Here is a 23,465-nt window from a genome sequence, read left to right as displayed (position 1 = left end):
TATATCCATAGAAAAATAGTTTCTGATCAATGTATATATTTTTAAAATCCCCCAAAATGGCTACATCAAGAAAAAAGAAAAGACAAGACAGGAGTGGGCAGAGGGCTAAGCCACAAACACGCAAGAAGGACTTTAATGGAAGCTGAGCCCTTTGCAGAATTAAACGTCAATCCTACTTGGTCAACATACACAGGCGAGTGCTTTTTAAAGTGCCATTTCCATTTCCAAAAACAGCATGTATAAAATGACACCGATATGTGAGTATACATCTGATTACCTACTGGCTAATCTCTGCTACTCAAAAGGCTAAATTTTATTATTTAGGAGCTGATTACCTAACTTACACATTAGCCATGGTGTTTGCGTTCCCTCCATATTATTACAGGATCCCCGCGTGTTCATGAACAATCTACTGGCTTGGTAGCTGAGGACACTGTTCAGTCAACCCACCACACTTTGTAGGGTAACTTAAGTTTGGGGATAAAGAGCAAAACCTTGTTTAATGGACTTGGTGCTTTTGAGTCTTTGGCCTCAATTGGCATTGACAACACGAGTTAATCATATATAATGACTTAAAAAGTCATTCTGCGTTTCTGTTGGAACCCTGTTTTTGAACACTGCCAAGTTCTCTGCTATTGTTGATATACTCTGCGTTATGTCACATCGTACATCTTTGTGTAGCTTTTAGGTCCCATTTTGAAATCTTTCTTCGCCCTCATTATTAGTAGGCCTGGAAGAAAACTGTTTTCCTGATTTTCATTAAATATGCTCTGCTCGGATACAAAAGATTCTGTCTCTGTCAGTGTCAGCGAGTCATCAGATTATTAATTTCTCTAGTGCCACGCTGCTTCTTATTCTCACCTATTGTCAAAAAGTTGAGACAACTGTCACATTATCTTGTCAGCAGGGCAGAGTCATCGGGAGGCCTCTGAGCCTTGACTGCAGTCGCCGGAGAGGACCGTCTGTTCCTTTCCCATTAGCGGCAGAGCCAAACTCAGGCCATCCTGTGCCTTCTGCCTCACAAGGAGGCACGGAACACGCAGCCAAAATGTCACTTTTAGGAGCCAGGTAGAGTAAGTGTAAAGCTGAGAACATGGCACAGTGCAAATAAGAAATGAAGACAGAAAAAAAATCTGAAAGTCTTGAAGATGCGTTTCTAAACTACAGCCTTGTAAAATACATGAGAAAAAACGAGGGGCGGGGGGGCCCACCTTGCAGATCTTGTAGAGCGATTCCTGGCCATCTCCTCCGGTATCCTTAAAGTAATCATGTGCAGGAAACGTACGATGAATATCTCGAGTAATAACACTCTCCTGGGCTGAGTCCTGAAAAAGAGAAAATTTGAATGTCTTTTTAATTAAGAAAACTAATATACATACATGGTAAAAAAAATTCAAACAGCACATAAAATGTATGCCCCCTGCCCCCCGACTGTCTTCCATCCCAAACCCACAGTCCCATTCACCAGAGGTAAGTGCTAACCGATAGTTTCTTTTTTCATTTTTTTTCTTTTGAGTTAAAGTTTATTGGGGTGACAATGGTTAGTAAAATTACATAGGTTTCAGGTGTACAATTCTGTAATACATCATCTATATATTGCATTGTGTGTTCACCATCCAGAGTCAGTTCTCCTTCCATCACCATATATTTGATCCCCCTTACCCTCATCTCCCACCCCCACCCCCCTTACCCTCTGGTAACCACTAAACCATTGTCTGTGTCTATGAGTTTCTTTTGCATCCTTTCATCCATCTGTCTACAGACGTGCGAATGCATCTTCATGTGAGGGGAGGAGACGGAGGGGAGTTGTATACATACATACATCTCCATCCTTTGCTTTTTGAAGCAAACTAACTTCTCCATTCATGTAATAGGATAACTTATAGAATACTCCTTATCAATACCTGCAAATGTACTTCATTCTCCTTAAGGGCAGTTATTAAAAAGAATGAGGTACATCTGGAGCTGAATATATCATAATTTATTTAATATTCTCCTAATAACGATTTTTTTGCATTTTTCTATTTATATTACAAATAATATCACTAGGAACGTTTTCATCCATGCATGTTCAAGAATAGGTTCCTAGAGGTAGAATTGCTAGGTCAAGGGAATGAACATTTCCATTTTTGATAAAGGTACTTCCCTCCAGAGTTGTTGTACCCATAGGCAGTCCAAACAACGGTAAGAGTATGTGTTTCTCTACACCTGTTCAATACCACATTATCTAACTTTGTAATTTTTGATCATCGGATAACTGAAAACTCACACCACAGTAATTTAAAAAGTAAAAACATTATCAATCTCTTCCCCCGATAGGTTAATTACCCAACTTACTCCAGAAAATAAAACAGCCCCAAACTACTATATTAAGATGACATGTGCTTTAAAGATAAATCTACAGAAGTTGTTCAGACAGATTCACAATCCAACAGCTCAAAATTGAGTAAAATTCTAAACCTTACGAAAATGATTCATCATTCACTTGGTTTTATTTTATTTCTATAGAGGTTGTTTATCTGTTTAAATGTCAAGAAAACAGGATGGGACTGCTTCTAGCAACCCTGATGATGGAAATACTTTGCACAATTTAAGGAAGCATCAATGACTACTACTGCAAATTGAAAACATTGTTTAAATGGAGTATTACTCAGCCATGAAGAAGAATGGAATCTTACCATTTGCAATGATATGGATGGACTTAGAGAACATTATGCTAAGTGAAACAAGTCAGACAGAGAAACACAAATACCATATGATCTCACTTATATGTGGAATCTAAAGAATAGAATAAATGAACTAATCAGGAAAACTCTCAGAGACATAGAGGAAAAACTGAGAGTTGCTAGATGGGAGGGGAGGTGGGGATAAGGGGAAAGGCGAGGGGATTAGAAAGCTCAGTCAGTAACCACAAGATGGCCACAGGGATACGAAAGTCAATTTGGGGAATATAATCAATAATGTTGTAAAGATTTTATAGGGTATCCGATGGACGCTTGCCTTATTAGGGAGACCACCTCAGGGATGATGTAGATGCCTGATCACTGCACTGTACACCTGAAGCTGAAGCTGAACAATAATGAATGTCAACTATAACTTTATATATACATATATATAATATATATATGTTACATATATATATATTCACAAGAAGTGGAGTACAGCATTAGGAATAGAGAAAGTGGAAATGTAACGGCTCTATGTGATGTCAGAGGGATAGTAGATTGGAGGAGAGGGGTTATCACTTTGTGAGGGCTATAAATGATAAATATCTAACTATTACAGTGTTTTGTACACATGAAACTAAAAACAAAGAAAATATTGTTTAATGTGTTGCTTCCATAAAAATTTGAACAAATTGTCTCTTTCAGTTAAAATCAAGAAAGGACAAACATATTTAATATATGAGTTACTTTAATGTATGCTATTCCCTTTCTCTCTGTAGCTGAGAAATATATAAGAAGGAAGTAGCTGATTAGCTCTGTGTTAAGTCAGGGTTTTCTCCTGCTGCCTGTTTTATTTCAGCTGCCATTTCATGCTGGGTAGTAATTAGATCTTATATCATGTAGAGAAAGGACACAAACTGCAAAGTTCCACATTTGCTAGCAAACACCAAACATATTGCAAATCAGTCCAGAGAAAATTCTGATGGCGTATGGGAGCGGAATGCTAGAGTTGAATAAAAATGAAACCTCCAAAAATTACCGTAAGTAAAGTTACACGTAGAAAGTTTACATTTAATAAGGTAAACGGAGCTTTTAACGATAATGGTAAAGAATATTTTTGGGTGAGGTGGGTGTATAGAACACGGCAAACATAAAGGTCATGTACAAAGAGAAATACTATGAAATGATGTTTTATCTGCTCTGGTGTAGAGTGTATGCAGAACAATCTGGTACCAGGGAGAAGAAAATTTTCACTGCCCATGTTTTCTCCAAGGAATGTTCTCTTTCATACAGTAATAGTTTCTACTTATGAACTGTTTGAAAAGATGACCAATAAAAATGGTACTACTGCCATTGCTGAACTATTTTAGGGGCAAACAAGTGCCTAGTGGTTCACAGGATAACTCTTTTTGTACTTTTCAAGACTTTAGGGGAGAGAAATCATTGGACTATATTCCCTAGAAACTGCCTACTCATGTGGCATCATGCTGTGTTTAAACGGTACAAACAGTCTGATTCAGAGAAAGGGAAATTGATCAAAATTTTCTAGAAAGTAAGTTTGCGTAATACTGAGTAATTTTTTCTATGCATATTTGAATCTTCCTTGTTCATTTGTTTAAAAAGTAAAGAGGCAAAAATCAAATGAAAATAAAAATCAGAAATTTTTCTTACTTAATAAACTGTCCCTTCTTAGGATTATTTTTAAATGCTTTCTACACTTGTGTTTCTAGCGTTTTCTTCCTACATATTGATCTCAGTTGGCTAAGGGAAAAAATTCTTGAACTTCACTTTGTAGACTAAGCTGTTTTGCGACATCATCCATTGATCCCTGTCACATAAGTGAAGGTCAACAGGTACACTAGACTCTAATAAACAGATTAATATGAATTAAATTGTGCACGAGACTAAATAATCTTGTTCTGAAGCGAAAGCTAAACTTAATCACCCCCAATTAGCCATACTGTTGAGAATAGGAACAGTATGTATTTCAGGAACCCACACTTATCCCCCACATTCATTCACTCACTTATTCAAGAAACATTCGAGTCAGGGAGTCACCAAACCTAACACTCCGTAAAAGAAGGATAAAACAATGGTTCTCTTCAATATTAACTCCTTTCTTTTTAGAGTTATTCCAATTACAGTTGTCAATTTTTACAAGAAATAAAATGAACAGAGAAGAAGAACAAGAAAGAGGCCATACAAGTATCTGGATTTAAAAGGTTTCATATGAAAACTATGTTTGTTTGTTTGTTCTTACAATGACCAAAAATATTTTATAGCACAACCAAAACCGGTATGAGGTCATTTTCTCAGAGGGTCCCCATAAGCAGAGACGCCTCAAGTCCTGCCAACCATCTTCAGAATGAGAAGAGGAAAGTCCTTCCCTTCTGAGCATCCACTTCACCAGCATCTAGACTCACAGCTTCACCCAGTATTTACTTCCCAGGACAAGCAGTTTGAGTCCTGATCCCCAGGCCAGCATGGTGGGGTAGTGGCCTTGGATCCAGATAAACTCACTGCTTCTATAGCTGGCTACCCTACTTAATACCTACAGACACTTCAGTTTCCTTATCTGTAAAATGGGATAATACCAAACTCATGTCGCTTAGAATAAAATAATGTGTGTATAGTGCTTAGCACACTGCCTAGTATAAAATGAGTACTCAATAAGTAAATAAATAAAAATAATAATTATTATTTCCCCTTCTCCTCAACAATCCCATTTAACTGTTTAAATATTTTGGTGAACATATATTTTAGACATCCTTCCGCATTTATACTCTAAATAATAAGCAACTGTTTTTCTTGGGACATCATGAACATTATGATTACAAAAGCAATTCCCGTCGAGTTTTCAGCATGACGATGTATTAATGCATACACACCCTGACCTGAATTTCTTATCATGTACCTTATGTGTCCTAAGTTATCCTTCTTTCTATTCATTCGTGAATAAAGGGAAAAGTGAACAATTATTTGGACGAAGTGATGTTTCTATGAACTGATCCCCACCTGGCCCCAGCTTTGCCTGTATCCATGGAACAAAGACGTCCACGAGTGCGCCCCGGAGGAGGATGGGAAGGACAGGGTAGAGTGGAAGCTAAATTTGTCAGAGCAGCTACCACTTCCATCACTTCAGAATTCAGCTTCAGAGGATCCAGGAAGGGCTGAAGTCATGGTTATGGAGAGGACAATTGCCACTGTCACCATCGCATGCCTCCCTTCTGGACCATCACCACCCAGAATGGAACTGGTAGGCAAAGCCATTGAGATCATCTTCTATTCTGCCTGAGCAGGGGTCAGGTTGGGCCACACACAACAGCTGACTCAGACCAGAAACAGGGAGCAGTAGTGAGAGGTGTGGAAGAAAGTCTTAAAAGTTGAGTTTTATCCCCCCCGACCCACAGCTCTGACACTACCACCACACAGAAACTAAATTTCTATGTAGTTTACCTTTCCAGGGTTTTCTTTCATTTCCAAACCACTAAGTCATAAGACGAAACATCTCCAAAAGGACATCAATCTCGGTTGCAATAACATCCGTGGTCCAACAAAGGAGATAATTCGCTTTGCTGAAGATCAGTCTGAAACCACCTCCAGGAGGTGTGCTGAGGAGCTCAATTAACTGTTGATCATTGTAAGTGAATTCAGTTTAGAGCTTCTATCCACTGTCTAACATGAGCTGTTTTCCAGTACAATGTAAATAGCCTGACAGTTGTGATCCTCGTAATTCCTAGTCGAAGAGAAGCATCACTTGCTTGTTGCGAGCAAGAAATGAACACAGCACTCCCGTGTCAATGAGTATTAGGAAGACAGGTGCGGAGGATCGCAGCCTACTACTTTTTATAAAGCAATTTCTGGGCTGTCAACAACTGAAAAGGCGTTTGAGTGAGAATGACTACTTTCACATGTGACCTTAGCATCAGATGAAGTGGCAACGTAATGTCCTGATAAATGAACACCTTGACGGTACCTTGATTTGCTACATCTTAACAACCATAATGGCATCTTTTTTTTTTTTTTATTATTAATCTCTTGTCAAGAACTGCATTTTCATTTTTCATCTACTACAAAATCATTTCAACTTTCTAAGTCCCCTGCCAATCTTTTACTGTCATTAAAAATGCCAATGGAGACCATGCCTAGCCACAGTCAGTCGGCAGATAAATGATTCAGAGCTTTAAAAAAATTTGACCTTAGAACGTGCCTTCTTTTCTTACTCCACGGGGATGCTCCTTTAGTTCTATGTTGGAGCTAGTTCTATGGTGAAACATCACAGACTGCATGTCCCTGAAAGCAGATGGGTTTGCAGTGGTGGGTCTGATTTATTTGCCTTGATGTTTGCCAAAAATCCAAAGAGGCAGAGATGAAAGGAGAAAATATAAAAGTGCATTCTAGTTTCAAATGTGCCACTAAAATCATGAGCTGGAAACTGTCACACAAAAGGCTGGATCACTGCCAGTCTTCCTTCCTCGAACATGGGGGAAAGTCTTAGCATAAGTAGGGTAATATGGAAGCAAAGAAAGAAATGTCAACTAAATCACATTGTGAGCGAGGTGCTTCGTGGGCATGGCACACATGTGCCGCCAAATGTCTCAGAATCAAAGCCTGACACAAAGGTCAAAAACGTAAGCCAGATTCTGGCTTCATCTAGAAAGAAATCTCTTCAGAGAGAGTAACAAGACGATCTAAGGACGGGGGAAGCGAGGGTAGAGGAGGAAGTGTATTGATAAGGCCAGCCAACGTTCATGATGGAGACCTTAACCCTACAGGAAGAGCCAGGACTGGAATGGGAAATATTCGAATAGAACAAAGGATTCCTTTGGAACTGGGAGACTGCGGAGCTCTGCACTTTAGCCTAAATTTTCCTGAGAGCCTAAGGAATCTAGGTCAGAGGTACAGATGACAATCTATGACAGGAATCTGGGGTTACTTTTGGTCTCCAACTACTCCTACCAAATGCATCTATGGCCGTATGTGGACATGTCCTCATTCCCAGGGTTGTCGACCACTCATTGTCCAAAAATAAAGGTTCAACGGGGACACTCGGCAGTCTTGACAATGATAAACCCTGCCACTCCTGTTAAAATGCACAATAAATTCACTCCATGCTGTTATTTTCGAAAGTTAGATGTGTTTCTAACTTTCTTTTTAAAAAATGATTATGGTTTTTATCAAAGCAACCGTTTAAACTCTTTTGAAATAAACATTTTAAGAGCTCCGTATTTACTACCCATTGTGTAAAAATAACATTTTTTCATTTTCTGCAAAACTTTAAAGAATGCCTCTGATAACTAGCATTTGATAAATGTGTCTATGTTACCCTAATCATTATATTTTATAATTTTATTAACTCTGACCATGTATACATCTCATTCTTGTTTTTATAAGGTTGAATAATTATTCAAAATCTTAGAAAACATTCTACTCGTCCACTCCTTCAATCACTTTAGATGTTTCTCTTTGAAACTCTTTGACCTCAATTACATTTTGTTGAACGACATAAAAAATTAAGCTTTCTACTTGCTATACAGTACAAATCCGTTCATGTCTGAGTACCTACTAAGAATCAGACACTATTTTAGGTGCAGAAGACGTAATTGTTAGCAAGACAACGTCCCTCCCTTATGGAATTTAGACTCTAGTTGTCGGGAAAAGACATAAAAAACAAATATGTGGTACTGGTTAGTGGAAAGTACTATTAAAAAAATAAAACAAGATAAAGAGATAGTGAGGCAAGGGCTGATATTTTAGGTATGGTGGTTTTGCCTCTCTGAGTGAGGGTTCAAATATTTAGAGAAAGAGCATTGCAGGCAAAAGGGGAAAGAAAGCGTAGTCAAGATCCTGAGGGGGAGCAGAACGGTAATACATCTCGAGACATTTTCCAGCATTTTGCTGACTTAATGTTTGTAGATGTCTTCAGCGAATTACCAAAAACAACTCCAAAGCTTTCCTGATGAAATGGCTACCTCTGACTGTAGGTATAACTTCGACTGTTGTTACAAGATGTTTTAAACACATACTTGAATAATATGCTCCTACATGCACATATTTATATGACAGGTTACCATTCACATATGTATCTAAACTTTCCATGTGCAAGACATTGGACTAGGATGTAGGGGATCCAAAAGGTTAGGATATAGTCCATGACGTCCCCAAACTGCAAGAGGTTCACATCTATTTGGAAAGAGAAAATCTAGGTGTAAATACCGATGGAATGAAAACATCTACTAACAGCCAAATAACTGATACAGGAATTCAGCAAAGGAGGTGATGGTAGAAGGGTTCAAGTGGTGACAGTGGCCGTCCACAGGACACGGGGCCTGGGCTGAGTACTGGAGACAGGGTGAGCTCAGCAAAACTGAAAGATCCCACGAGAACAGAATGACAGCAAGGGCGGTGTGAGCAGGGGCCTCAAAGCAGGAGGGCAGCTGGCATGCCCAGGAGGTGTGACTCTCACTGACTGCAGGAGGGAATTCAGAAAGGGGCAAGTTGAGTGGGATGGAGAACACGCGAAAGTAATCTCGAATGAAGACGTTTTAACTTAATCTTGTGGACAAGGAGCCGTTTCATCTGTCACAGTGTTTCTGGTCACAGTTTAGTAAAAGAATTGGCATGTAGTGAGGATTAACACTCCCCCAAAAAGAGGGCTGGCCTTTGCCACTGGCCACTACATGATCATGGAACGTCCCTTGGAATGTCGTGCCTGAAACGAAGTCTCTGCATGCGGGCCTCGGCCCCCCAGCAGCCTGCCAATGTGATTTCTGATGGAGACTGGGCCATGTAGTATTCGTTCTACCTGTGGAGAGGCTGGGGACTAACGGTCAGACACGGGGCCGTATGTCATGACCCCTGTAAGACCTCTGGACAAGATGCAATGAGCTTCCCTAGCTGGCAATACTCAGTGGGTGCCATCACACAGGAATCCTTCATGTTTACATGGTAACTCTTTCTCAGTGAAATAGCTTGAAGTAGTAGATTGAGATCAAGGTTAGGCAAGAATCAGGAAATTCTTTCCTAGTCAGAATACACGTAGATTACAGTATTTAATAAGCCCTAGTTCTTTACTGGTCTTAAGGCCACATTAAATACAGAGCCTCCTCTTTTTTGATTTAGGGTGCTTTAGCAGTTAGAAATGAAAAGACTAACACCTTCTATTCTACTTCATAAGACTGTAAGATATTCATGAAAAGAGGATTTTTTTCTATCTTTGCACTTAGTTATTTAGGTTCTAGAATACTGGCATGAAAAAAAATAGAGATTAAAACAGCTGATGATGTGGTCTTTCTCACTTCTAAAACACCACCCCTCTTTTTAAATCAACATACATATTTGCTTCTGATTTCAATGCTATGAGGGCCACAGATTTTTATGGACTTTTTTCCCCTAATGGACTCAATTTGCTAAGAGATGATTTTTAAACTCTGAATTTCTAACAAAGGGAAAGAAAATGCAACTGCTGTCCACATTAAGAAACTGTAAAAGTAACCCCCCTTATTTCTCATTGTGGAAGGTCCTTTGACTTGATTCAGTAGCTACAGGGGCTGGAAGCAGGTTTCCTTCCAGGCACTTGTGTGGCACTGCTATTTTACTGAGGCCTGGTTCTACAAATAAAAGCTCTCTCGTTTTTTCAAAGCTTTAACTAGTTGACCCCAAATTACATATATATACAGAATGGTTCCAATGTTGCACAGTAATTCGGTCTAACTGGTAAGTGGTTCACAATATGAAAATCACTAATACTATTCTTTAGACAAAGCGAACCCTGCTGGGGTCAGCTGGGACATGTGTCCTCCTCTGGCACCATCACCGTACTCAGGTTATTATCACTTTATGCTTAGACTATTTCAAGGGCCTCTTAATCAGCCCATAGAAGGAGAGCCCTCCTTTAATCAGCCTGCACAGTACTTGAAGGTTAGTCTACCTAAAACACTGTTTCGCTCGCATGTAACATTCTAATCTATTTACAACAGTCCCCCCTGCTAGCCTCAAATAGGAAAAAAAAAAGAAAATCCTTTTCATTCCATCCGAATCACATCCCATTCTGCAAAGTTGCACTCTTCTCCCAAGCTTGAAATTTTCTCTGCCTTACAGTGGAAATGTAATGGCTGCATGCGATGCCAGAGGGGTAGTAGATGAGGGGAGGGGGGTTATCACTGTGTGAGGGATGTGAATGATAAATGTTTAACTATTACATTGTTTTGTGCACCTGAAACTAAAAAAAAACAACGTTAAATAAAAATTTTTTTTTTCCTCTGCCTTAGATGGCCCTAATTCCCATACCTTCCCCTTTGAATTCCTGTCCATTTATGAAAGCTCACGTCGGCCTTCTTCTCTGGTTCTTCACTAATGATTCCAAGTGAAAATAATATCTTCTTCCTTTATGGTCTTTTAATAACAACTCAAATATACTCACATAAAAAGTATTACTTACTGACTTGGGGGAAGATGACGTTTATCTCCACTCAGCTCCTGGCCACTAGAGGCGGTGTCTAATAGTAGCACATGGGGTACCATATTTGTATGCAGTCGGAGCTGAACAAATGCTCGTTGAATAAATGATGCTATGACAGAGAGAAAAGGTGAACCAAGGCAAAAGGCAGGGAACAAAGAACGTTTGTGTTGCTACTTAGGTGAAGGGTGGGCCATGCCCCACGCTGAGCCGCAAAGTGAAAAGTAGACAAGCAAATTTTCCTTCCATGGGCACTTATGTGCGCCCTGTGAAATACTAGGAGCTGGCTCTACTGGAGACGGGTTATCAAAGCCATCATAAGGCACAATGTTATCTGATTGCCACAGCCAACACCACAGTTCACAGAATTTCACCCACTAGAAAAAGATGTCTCATTGTTCAAAGCCCTGCTTTGCCAGGGGTTACTGGGAGGTAAGTTTAGAGCAAGTCATCACAACTTAGTTCGTAAGGCTAACATCCTGATGTATAGAAAAGAAGAATCAAAGACACCTTTACACAGATTTACCAAGATCAACAGAAAGCACACATTTTGCTAAATCTACCTTCAACCCAGCAGAGGCTCAAGTGCTTTATGAAGGGGGTGTTGGGCTGCAATTATCGGAGTAGCCACTGGCAACAGCACTTTGCCAGTTAGCACTTCTTGCTGACTGGCTGTGATACCGCGTTCAAGGTCGTAATGGTAAATGATGCAGCCCCGAAACACAACAGGGGTAGCAGGAACCAGAGAAACTGTCACACATGTAGCAAATCGGAAAGCCACAGGGAGAGGAAAGGAATGGTGGCTCACTTCGATCATTTAAACAGATACAGCAATCTGACCCTGAGTATCAGGCAAGATACCCCAGGTATCTTGGGTATCTTGTAGGGGTTGCCAGTAGGGAAATACCTGCAACCTTTGAAAGTCAAGGAGAGATGCCCTAAGTGAGACAAAAGAGGGTCTGGCTCTAACAGTGACAGCAGGTACTGCGACACCACTATAGCACTGCCCTTGGGGAGAATCAAGGAAATGTAAGCACGAAGTGACAGGAGGAAAAAGAATGACACTGAAGGTGAGGAGGGCACAACATTTTATGAGAAGAACTCTTGTTGGCTTTTCGTTTGCATTTTACTGAAGGATTTAAGTAGGGTACTACGGTAAGAATCAGTGTCCTACAAAGAAAATGTATTCAATTCAACATGCTCAACTATACTGGGGTTTAGTTATCCTACAATTTTATAATTCTACAAGGGTTAAAAGTGACTATGCTTTATCCCAGCTTTAGGGTTCCCACATAACATACAGGATTCCCAGCTAAAATGCATGGGATCTACTAGTGCCTGGGACATTCTTACATTAAAAAATTAGTTATTGTTTATCTGAAATTTAAATTTAAGTGGGTGTCCTGTATTTTTATTTGCTAATTCTGGCACCCCACCCCACCCCGGACTACTAACATCACAGCAATGGGAAATTCAATTCCTGAGGACTCTTCATACATCATTTTGTTCTTCTTTAAGTTGCTTCTAAATACTTTGGTCTGAAAGGTACCATATTCGATAGTAAGGAATCACATTTGACTTTTCAAGCAAGCTGTGTTAAATTTACTTAATGAAAATGAGCAAATATTAGTTAAGAGCCACGGCCACTGCTATGAATAGAATCAGTGAGATCTTTTTTAAACTAGAAAAGACTGAGGAAAATGAGGACACGTAGATAACAGCGGACAGACACCATTATTAGTGAGAATACCAAGCCTGGGAGGCACAGAAAAACTGAATTGATGACCTGAAAAATAAGATCAAATTAAGATACAGCAGACTGGTCTGAAGTCCCCGAAGACAGAAAGGCAGGGAACAGAGATTCTTCCTGGTGAATGAAAGACAAACATACTTGAGAATGTTTATTTGTCAACACCGTTTCTCCTCTGTTCAAATGCTAAATAAACATCAATCAATTGACATCTGAAAACTTTTCTGATCACAGGAGAAAGTGGCTCCACTATTAGCAGAATGATAGAAACCTACTGCTGAGATTTTAGCACAGTGCTATGCCTTCTCAAAGGACCATTTATGTCTCTGGTGTTTACATTGCAAGATAAGAAAAAGAATCTGCATAAAACTTGAAAGTCTTGGTGGATGTGGTGGCCTGGGTGGGGACAAGCCACTGCCAATTTGTACATAACTGCCAACTCAGGTAAAATAACAGTTTCTGGGTTGCAGATTTTAACTAAATTTTTAATTAAGAACTTTACAGTAAATAAATGAACCTACACTTAAATAGTCTTGGTTATTTTTCTGTAGGGTTTTTAAATGTTTATTGAAATTTCATCAAGTAAGTAACTAGCAGGCACTATAGTATCTGATTACAATGGTGCACTTTTAAGCAAACTGTTAGTCTTTCTTTGGTTACATTGCAAATTAATTGAAAAATATTTTTCTTCTCATACTGTATTCTTCAAAACAGAGTTTTCAATTGAAAACAATTTAAACAGCAACTTCTTTAATACACAATCTCTCTCTTTCTCTCTCGCTCTCTCTCTCACACACACACACACACACACACACACACACACACACACACACACACAAGATAGTCCACTTCCTTTGAAACAATTTTCCTCAGCTACGTTTTAGCTGCAACAACTAACCACAGCAGGAGCTTAGCTCCAAAGCTCAGGGATTCACAACCTGCCACCTCCCGCCCCCCCCACCCCCCATGACCCCCTTTAGGGAGGCCTGACCAAGGGTTTGGTGGTCTCTGAACATAAGCCACACAGACTATGAGTAGACAAACCAGGGGCACTGAAAAATAAGGAGCACAATTACTGTATTTTGCCGTGTATAATGCGCACCCATGTTTTTGGCCCAAACTTTCAGGGGAAAAAAATCTTTTGTTTTAACTTTTTAATTCATTTACTTTGTTTAATTCATTTAACTTTTTAGTGTTTATTTGTTTACATTTAGGTACTTTCTTTTTGTATTACAAAGGAATTTTAGCATTTATTTTTTAACGTATTATGGTACAAGAAATTTTACGTAACAAATAATTACAAAACACAAGAACAGATACAAGGCACAAGAAATTTTATGTACTGGTAACAAATTTACGATATTTAAGCATCATACAAGGCCAAGAACTCTTCATTGTTACAAGTAAGTTCAGCAAAACCGATGATCGCATTCCAGGGTCTTATTTTGCATAAGGATATTGTTATTGATTTCTAGAGTCACACTTTTAACTCATAAGCATAAGTAAAAGAATTAAAAACATTTATATGGATATAGAAGTAGTATTGGTACTACCCATGTATAATGTGCATCCTTATTTTTCCCTCCCAAATTTGGGCCAAAAAGTGCACATTATACACGGCAGAATACGATATGCCTCCAGGCTTCAGACCTACATTTCCAATTTTGTACTGAGCATCTCCACCTGGTTGCCCCGCAGGTACCTCAAACTCAGTGTGTTAAAAACCAAACCCATAATCTTTTCCCTATTCTTTCCCTCCCATATTCCTGCCCCACTGTGAATGGCACCACTCTCTATTTGGTATCCCGAGACAGAAATCTGGGTGTCCCCACATATGCACCCTCTGTTCACTGTTGTCAAAATCCATTAAAATCCCTATCTGTTCTTTCTCATTACTGATCCCTAAATCCACCATGATTTCTCCCTTTCTATTTCCTCTAATTTATTTCAGTACCTGAGCTTCCTGTCCCTAGAATATTATAAACCTTTTTCTTTTTAAAATCGCTTTACTGGGCTGTAACTGACTTACAAAAAAATTCACCATTTAAAATATACAGTTCAATGGTTTTCAGCACATTCGCAGAATTGAGCAATGGTCACCACAGCTGACATTTAGAAAATTTTCATAACCTAAAAATGAACCTCATACCCATTAGTCATCATTCCCCATGACCACCATCCCAAGGCAACCTCTATGTTATGTCTCTATAAATTTGCCTATTCTGGACATTTCATATAAACATCATGATACAACACAGAGTCTTTTGTGACTGGGTTCGTTTACTAGCATAATGTTTTCAAGGTTCATCTATGTTGAATCATGTACCAGTACCTCATCCCTTTTTATTGCTGAATAATATTCTATTGCATGGATGTACCACATTTATTTATCCATTCATCACATCTGGATTGTTTCTACTTTGGGGCTCATATGAATAATGTTGCTATGAACATTTGTGAGCAAGTTTTTGTGTGAACGTATTTCAGTTCTCTTGGATATGTACCTAGGAGTGCAACTGCTAGGTTATATGGTAATTCCCTGTCTAATCTTTTAAGGAACTGCCAGCCAGTTTTCCAAAGCAGCTGCAGCATTTTTACATTCCTACCAGCAGTGCATGAGGGCTCCAATTTCTCCAAATGCTTGGAGCACTGGACTTTTTGATAATAGCTACCATAACGGGTATGAAGTGGTACCTCACTGTGGCTCTGACTTGCATTTCTCTAATAACCAATGACGTTGGGCATCTCGTCATGTCCTAGCTGGCCATTGGTGTATTTTCCTTTGGAGGAATATCTACTCAGATCCTCTGGTCATCTTTCAGTTGGGTTATTTGTCTTTTTATGATTGGGTTGTAAGAGTTCTTTATATATATAATGTATAATAAACTCATTGGTTATTCATGCAAAAATATTTTAACTTCCTTACACAAATTGCCTCCATTTGTGACCTTTTAAGTGGAAGGAAATAAAGAGGTACTTCTTACGTCATATTGTAAGTAATGATCACTATAGGGAGGAAACATCCTGTTTCTTATACTTATTTCTGATTGTTAAGAACAATTTTTCTAGCTTTACAGTATAATTTTTCATTTTATAATTATATTTCTACATATAATAGAATGGTGTTCCAAGGTATTTAAGCTATTTCCAGCTAGACAATGTTTTCTTCAGCATTTAACCCAGTGTTGGTAATTGAAAGAAGAGAAGCACAATCTGATTGGTTAATTAAGATTTCAAAGCACCTGATGGTCCCTAGAGGGGAGGCTAATTTCTCATTTATAAGCCCATTTATAACTCCAGCTCTGAGAAATGGTCCTAATAAAAGTCACAGTTAAGTAGGCCTTCAAATGCATACCAGCCATTAACATTTGGGCTGCCTGCTGCTAGCAAAATATTAATATTTGATGCTACAGCATTTTCATTTTATAAGACTATTTAGCATAAATCTGTCTCAGGGTCTTATGAAATAGCTTTCTTTATGTGTTATACGGATTAAACTCGGGTTGTAATAGTTGGTTTTAGAATGACTCCAAAAATAGTATATAGCCACTAGAAAACTATGTTTTTTTCTGATTAGATTATTGGCTATATTGCCTACAATAACTGCAGGAGGATATACTATTTTTAGGACAAAAACAACTTATTGTAAAGTTCTTTGAAAAGGAAAAAGAGAAAAAAGAGCCAGGAAGAGAGCAAGGAAAAAAACAGCAAATTGAAGGAAATAAAACCACTTTACCTTGTTACCCTGTTTTCCAGTTTACAGAGCACTTGATATAGTATATTACTGCCTCATCTAATGCCCATCGAATGCTCACAGCTATGCTACGAGGTACACAGATAATTACCACACCACGTTAAAGATGAAGAAACGAAAGCTCCAGAAGAGTTCAACTACAACTCAGTCACTGTGACAGTAGCTATAAAATGGCAGAGCATAATTAGAATCCAGGCCTTGTACTAAAAGAAAGAATTTACTCATCATATTTAAGCTGTGTCTCAAATCTTCAAAAGTGTAAGAGTATAAAGGGTTGTGTGAGCGCGCACGTGGAAAAGAAAGAAAGAGAAGTGAGAGGGGAGGGGAGGGGAGGGGAGGGGAGGGGAGGGGAGGGGAGGGGAGGGGAGGGGAGGGGAGGGAGGGAAAATCCCAGGCAGAAGAACGTGCATGGATAAAGGCATGAAAGCATGACACTGTTTACTGGCCCACCTCCTTCCTTAGACCATAATCTCTTCGAGAGCAGGGAATGTGTCTTTTGTTCACCACTTAAATCCCAGGACCTAGCAAAAGAGAACCATAAATTCTGGCTGCACAAACAACTGAGCGAAAGGAACCAGAAACTAAACGAGAATGGTGATAAGGACAACAACTAAAATACCTCCCTTGGATAAAACAAAGAGACTGATATTGATTCTGAAGGCTGGAGGGAGTCATTTCTACTGAAAAGATGGAGGGAAGACAGTCAACCGATGTTCTGCAACTTAAATCTCTATCTCTTCTCTGGTGTGTTAGGTAGAGAAGGTTAAAGAGTTGGGAATTATTTTCTGGACACAATAAGGATCAAACTGATATTCCTCTGGGGTCTAGAGAAGGACAAGGACAGAGGGAAAAAGACAAGCCAAGTACCAAATAGTAAATCCAGGCAAGAAGTTATCTCATCTGGATTAAAAAAAAACTCTAAAAAGAGGTAAAAAAGTCCTACCAGGGAATCCATTCCACCCTCGGTCCACCGAACGAAAACAGTTTGACTGGTTCCTTCAGCATTACCAATGAAGTCTGAACCTTAGGCTATTTTCATTTCTGCTTGTGCTATTTAAATGTTAGGGGGAAAAAATGACCAAAAATTAAATGGTACAACAACCAATCCATTGTTTGGTAAAAATGATGCCTACGAAGGATATTTCAATAGTTAACAAAAGATGCCAGATCGATACCTGTAATAATGATAGCTACATAATGTCTTTTCTAAGGAATAAAAGTACCATACCACTTTAACATGTGATTGTTCCACACGCACAAAAACAAAAGTGACACAACTTAGATATAAGCTGTATTCTCTGAAAAATGAAAGTACTGATACCTCCTTTCTGTTTAAGGTTTCAATCTTCATATCAACAGGAGACACACATTTCTTTAGTCTTTGCTCCATCAAAGAATGAAAAACAAATCCTGAGAGCTAAGAAGATCGTTACATCCATTAAGACCAAGAGCAACATGAACCTTCAGACAGGGAGCAATTACAAAAACAATGTAAAAGAGATTTTAAACTTTCTCACTAAAAGGGTAGTGTGGGAAACTACAAAGGATGATGCTTTCTAACAAACTCAATCACCATCTTTTTTTCCCCCCATACATCAGTATCTATTTTGTACGATATATCAGGAAATGTATCGTTATTTGCTTAAAGTCCGTTAATCAGGGCAATGCTATGAGAAAATGATTTAAATTTGTACAATTCTCAATTACAAAATAATTATAAAGAAAGCAAACTTATTACTTTTAAGTTCCACCCAGGGACAGAAAGGTCTTGGAAGCCCTGCTGTCATGAACAGATAAGGTACCAGTTAATTAGCATGGCTCTCATGTGTATGTTAGTTGGTATTCCCAACCACTGAAGGCTGCTCAGAAACATTTTGTTCTGTTAGCCGTTTAAAACATTCCCTTTCTAATCTTGCTCACACTCTTAGTTTGCATAGGCAATGAGGAAAGAATCCTGGGAGCAAAAGTAAATTTCATTTCAGGCACTATTTACAATCCTTAATTTGGAGTCTAAATTAATGAGGTTTTTACTGAGTTTGGTTTTACCTTTTCTAATCATTTCTGTAAAGCATTTATTACTCTCAGCTATTTTTTTTTTCATTCAATAGTTTATTATGGTATAAAGATGAAAAACAAGTGTGAGACCAATAGTGGCCATTTCTTACAATTTCTACCCACATTTCGGAAGCAGAAAGAAAAAAATTGTGAGGCAAAAGTCTACCATAACATAGTGAGATAATAAATCAAATCTCTTAAGGATAAGTTTCTTAAAAGAAAAGATCCCAGTGCCTTAGGAAAAAAAAATTAGTATTCAGTAATTATTTTTTTATCCTAAGAGCAAGGACCTCCTTATATAACCACATTATAATTATCAAAAATATTAATAGAAAGCTACCAGCTATTTTTAATGGTAACATTTCTTGAAGCCAGATTTAATTTCAAATGGTCCTTGACATTGGAAAATGACAAAAATTGTGCATATACTAAGTCAATGTTTCAAAAGACAATGGCAAAGTGAAATAAGCACTGGCTTGGGATTCACGAGGTTCTGCCTTTTCTGCCATTTCTAGTTAGGTAACTTTAGGAAAGTCATTCATCTCTGGATCTCAGATCGCTTAGCCACAAATAAAGGCAACAGCTTCACTGGCTCACCAAGGTCTCTCCCAGTTCCAACGGGCTATGATTCTGTATAAGGACTACTGAACATGGAAAACTACTGTTTGTTTTACAACTCAAATATATGAGATCTTCAACATATTGTTCTGCCTTACACTTCACAGCCAAAGTAGGGCAATAAGTTTTCACCAAGTGCGTCCATTCTCTTGAGTCTCTCACGTTAAGAAATAAGGTCTTTTAAAACTGCGTGCTCTGACATCAATGTATGTAAAACACAACGTTTAGAGGCTTTAGAGAAAAATTTAAGATGTTACACAGAAACAAGCCAAGTGTAATAACATCTAATGTTTGCACAGTCCCTTAAGGTTTATAAGGAACTTTCATGTTGGTGTGTGCTCTTTAAAAGCCTGTGGCAGATAGCTACAAATGAAAACTACCATTCTCTGAAATGACTACGCAACCAACCCATAACCAGGGCTTGCTTTCCCAACATGTAGGTAGTGCCTTCAGGAAAGTAGTTTTGTGCACACGCACACACATGCACGCACACATGCTGTTCAACAAAATCTTGTTTAATTCAACTGAATATTCAAAGTCTCACAAAAACACAAATACACAAGTAATCTTAGCAATTATGTCACCAGGATTCAAGGACCATTCCATCATCTCCGTTTTGTAAATGGATCACCTAAGGCACAGAGAGGAGAAGCGATGCTGTTTGGATTATTCTGTAAAGCTGACACTGACAGCTATGGTTCTCTGCCTAGCGTTTGGGAAGTCACCGAGCCCTGCAATCCCGAGAAACGCCACAAAACATCAGCCATGACACGCAGACTGAGATTAAAGCACAACAGGGCGGATACTGATGCCGCCTGCAGCCCTCTTCCTCCACCCTTTCTCCCTGCAGCTCCAAATTAAAGGGGTATTTCAAGACACTAACTCAGAAGAGGCAACTATTACCCACCCAGAGTGACCATGATTGAGAAACAAACCAAGGTGGCACCGGTCCTTCAAGAAAGTAACCTTCACCCCTTCTGGTTAGGAGCCTCCAAAACCTTCTTTAGTTGAGTCTCTGCCTGCTCACAGGCCAGACTGTTCCCCATCTGCCACCCCTCGCCCTCGACCCTCTCTGGTTACTGACAAGCAGCAGAATGGAATTTCTCTCACTGCTCTCTGCTTAGCTTCAGTGGGAGGTACAAATTGTAAACAACAATGGAATTACCAAAGATTCACACCAGAGAAAAAAGATGCAATGAAAGCTAGAGTATTCACCAACCGGATGTTTAACAACTAGAAATGTCACTGAGATAGCTTTGCATTTCTTGGAATGAATTCTAAAGGGACTTAAGAATCCTAATTAGGAATTGCTAATATAATACTACACTGGAAGATCAATACCTACCTGTCTGAATAACAGCTCATGGCTTTACATGTATTAAAGAACCAAAGAAAATCACATCTTTACTTGTATATAAGGAAAAGGGTCCCACTCAAAAGCAGCCAACTCTGCAACACATTTCTCACAAAGTGAACGATTTGATCAGCTTCCTGAAGCATCTCTCCCACCCTTTTCCCCCTCAACTACTGTAGCACCTTCTCAGTCTCACTAAACATTCTATGCCGAAGTTTCCAACACAAAGCAACTGGGACACGGGGAAGTACGGCTTAGGTAGAATTTATTTGGCTTGTGACTGGTACTTAAGCTATATTGCAGCTCAGCTTTGTTTGATATTAGAAATTTAAATTCAGAAGTACTAGGAAAATTCTAAACTGTGTCAAGTCCAGACAATGAATACCTTATAAATATTATGACAATTAGTTTAATATTAACATATACAAAGGAACTCAGGGGAGAACAGAAGGAAAGTGTAAACCAAGGGAAGCTAGGGGGGTCATAAAAGGAAGGCAAAACATTAACTGGTCAGAAAAATAAAAGTGAAGGCCATTGGCTGGAAACCAAGTAGGCAGAGAATCCTGCAATGAGGTTAGTAATAATTAAAATCTAAGGAAGCAAAACCCCTCTACTGGGAGTAGGTGATGTAGTATGTCCATACATAGCCGGAATGAAAGTAGGGAAATATGGGGGAACCACATTGCATTACATGTGTCTCAAGATTGGGAGACACCTGCTAGGTTAGGAAGTAACTGATTCCGGCCACAGCTCTTTTATGTTCCGGTTGCCTGAGTGTGGTCTTATACACGTCCTGCTACCCACCAAACCCACCCCCTCTACTAATCCCCCTACTAATCTACTAAACCACTGATCCCCCCTCTCTTCAAAGCACACTGCCTGCATATCCTACGGTGCATGCTCTCTGTCCTTTCACACAGAATCATTGCAGGTATGGCAAATACTTCACATTCTGTGGGAAAATGACTGTTGCGTCAAGAAGATGAATAGCACGATCCTATAAAAATTAACTTTTGGGGGAAAGTTGTATTGTTTTGTGGGAAGTAGAAGGCAGTTAACCGTGGCATGCATCCAAGGTGGCCCGACCTTATTTCAGGTTTAGCACTTTTAAGACAGTTTTACTTCCTGTACGATCGAGAGAGTTCTAAATACATTAAATAACAGTTCCTGCCCCCCACCCCAAAAATTTCATATATATTTAACTTCTCTGAAGTTGATACTTCTAGCCCAGCAACAAGTTTCCAAGGCATGTGAGGTGCCTGGCCAGAGTCTTCGGAAGGCAGAAGTTCCTGCTGGGAAGGAGAGAGGCCCAGCAGCCCAACCACAGGAAAATGGGACCATGAAAGGAAAGCATGTGAAGAAGGGGCAGGGCAGGTCCCTGGACCAGCAATTGGAAACTGCTTTCAGAACCCTTCCCACCACACAGGATTTCAAGGCACTCAGATGAGTCCCAGGTCATGGTCTGGGTAAAGACCAACGGGCTCGTGCGGCTCTGTCCACCCTCCTCCCCAACGCATGGATCCCAGAAAGACAGCCATCTTAATACGTAAGGAATTCCAGAGACAGAGACTGCTCCTACTGGAAACCTCAGATTATTCTAAATTCTTTCTCAAGATTGAGAAAATACCAGACATTATGATAATCTTACACCACATTTTAGAAATAAGGGTCATTCTTTTGGAAGTCTTTCCCAGGACAGAGTGATGCCGGAGTTCCACACAAAAAAACCCACTCAGCCTTCAGGTACCATCTCTTCCAGAAAGTCTTCCTTGACCCCCTGCCATGGGAGTCATTTGCTTCTATGCTCCCATAACCATCCTCTAGAAAGGTCTCGCTGAGCACATAATACACTAAAAAGTCACTGATGTTTTATCTGTCTCCCCAGGCAGATTGCACAGCCTCAAGGAAGAGATTCCCTGTGAGTGTACTAGTAAGTATTCAAAAAAATGTTTGTTGAGTCAATGAAAGATCATCTTTCCTCTCTGGGGATATTTGCATTACATCTGTCTCCCCTGCCCAAGGGTCTGAGGTGTTTCGATTGAACAGGAAAAGAATATAAGAAGGCGGGAAGGGAGAGTGCTTAAGGCGGTTAGAACCTAACACACTTGTTTTATATTTTTCCCTTTTTGGTTCCTGGTTTTATTACAGAATTGTGTTTAAGCCACTTATGGATGAAAACTACTTTTATATACTGTCTACTGACTCTATTCATAGAAATGTATGCCCAACTCTTAGGTCTTTTCCAGAGAAGGAAAACAAGCAAAACAGATTCTCTTGAATATGGAGAATTTAGAAATGTAATTTTAAAAAAAGAAACAAATGAACAAACAAACAAGACAAAACAAACTCATAGAGACAGACAGCAGATTTATGGTTGCCAGAGGGGAGAGGAGATGGGAGGAGGGTGAAATGGGTAAAGGGGGTAAAATATATGGTGACAGATAGAAACTAGAGTTTTGGTGGTAAGCACACTATAGCATTTACAGATATCGAATTATAATGTTGTACATCTGAAACTTTTTTAATGCTATAAACCAATGTTACCTCAATAAAAAAAAATACGCACTACATCTTTAATCACACAGTTGGGTTTAATGCCAAATGTGTGACTCTGAGCATGTTACTTGTCTATGCTTCACTATCCTCACCTGCAGAATGATGATAATAATGGCAGTCACCTCACAGGCTGCTGTGAGCCTTAAACAAAGCGATCTATGCTAAGGACCTGGCAGAGTGGCTGACTGGTCCTAAATGGTCCCTAAATGTTAACTCCTGCTGCCAAGGAGAAAACAGAAAGAGGTAGGTTGAGG

At 39.3% G+C, this 23,465-nt stretch overlaps 1 protein-coding gene across 2 annotated transcripts in view; it reads right to left on the bottom strand.

Moving 5' to 3' along the window:
* Window positions 1–23,465, bottom strand: part of RABGAP1L (RAB GTPase activating protein 1 like) — a 424,365-nt gene that overhangs the window by 184,474 nt on the left and 216,426 nt on the right. For both annotated transcript variants that reach the window (XM_019725918.3, XM_019725841.3), the window contains exon 14: window positions 1,212–1,325. In XM_019725918.3, the coding sequence (XP_019581477.2) occupies window positions 1,212–1,325 (114 nt within the window). The remainder of the gene's footprint in view (window positions 1–1,211; window positions 1,326–23,465) is intronic.

The sequence above is a fragment of the Rhinolophus sinicus genome, chromosome 11 (assembly GCF_057876585.1).
Source record: "Rhinolophus sinicus isolate RSI-liver-muscle chromosome 11, RSI-T2T, whole genome shotgun sequence".
Taxonomy (NCBI): domain Eukaryota; kingdom Metazoa; phylum Chordata; class Mammalia; order Chiroptera; family Rhinolophidae; genus Rhinolophus; species Rhinolophus sinicus.
This window is presented reverse-complemented; position numbering and strand designations above follow the sequence as displayed.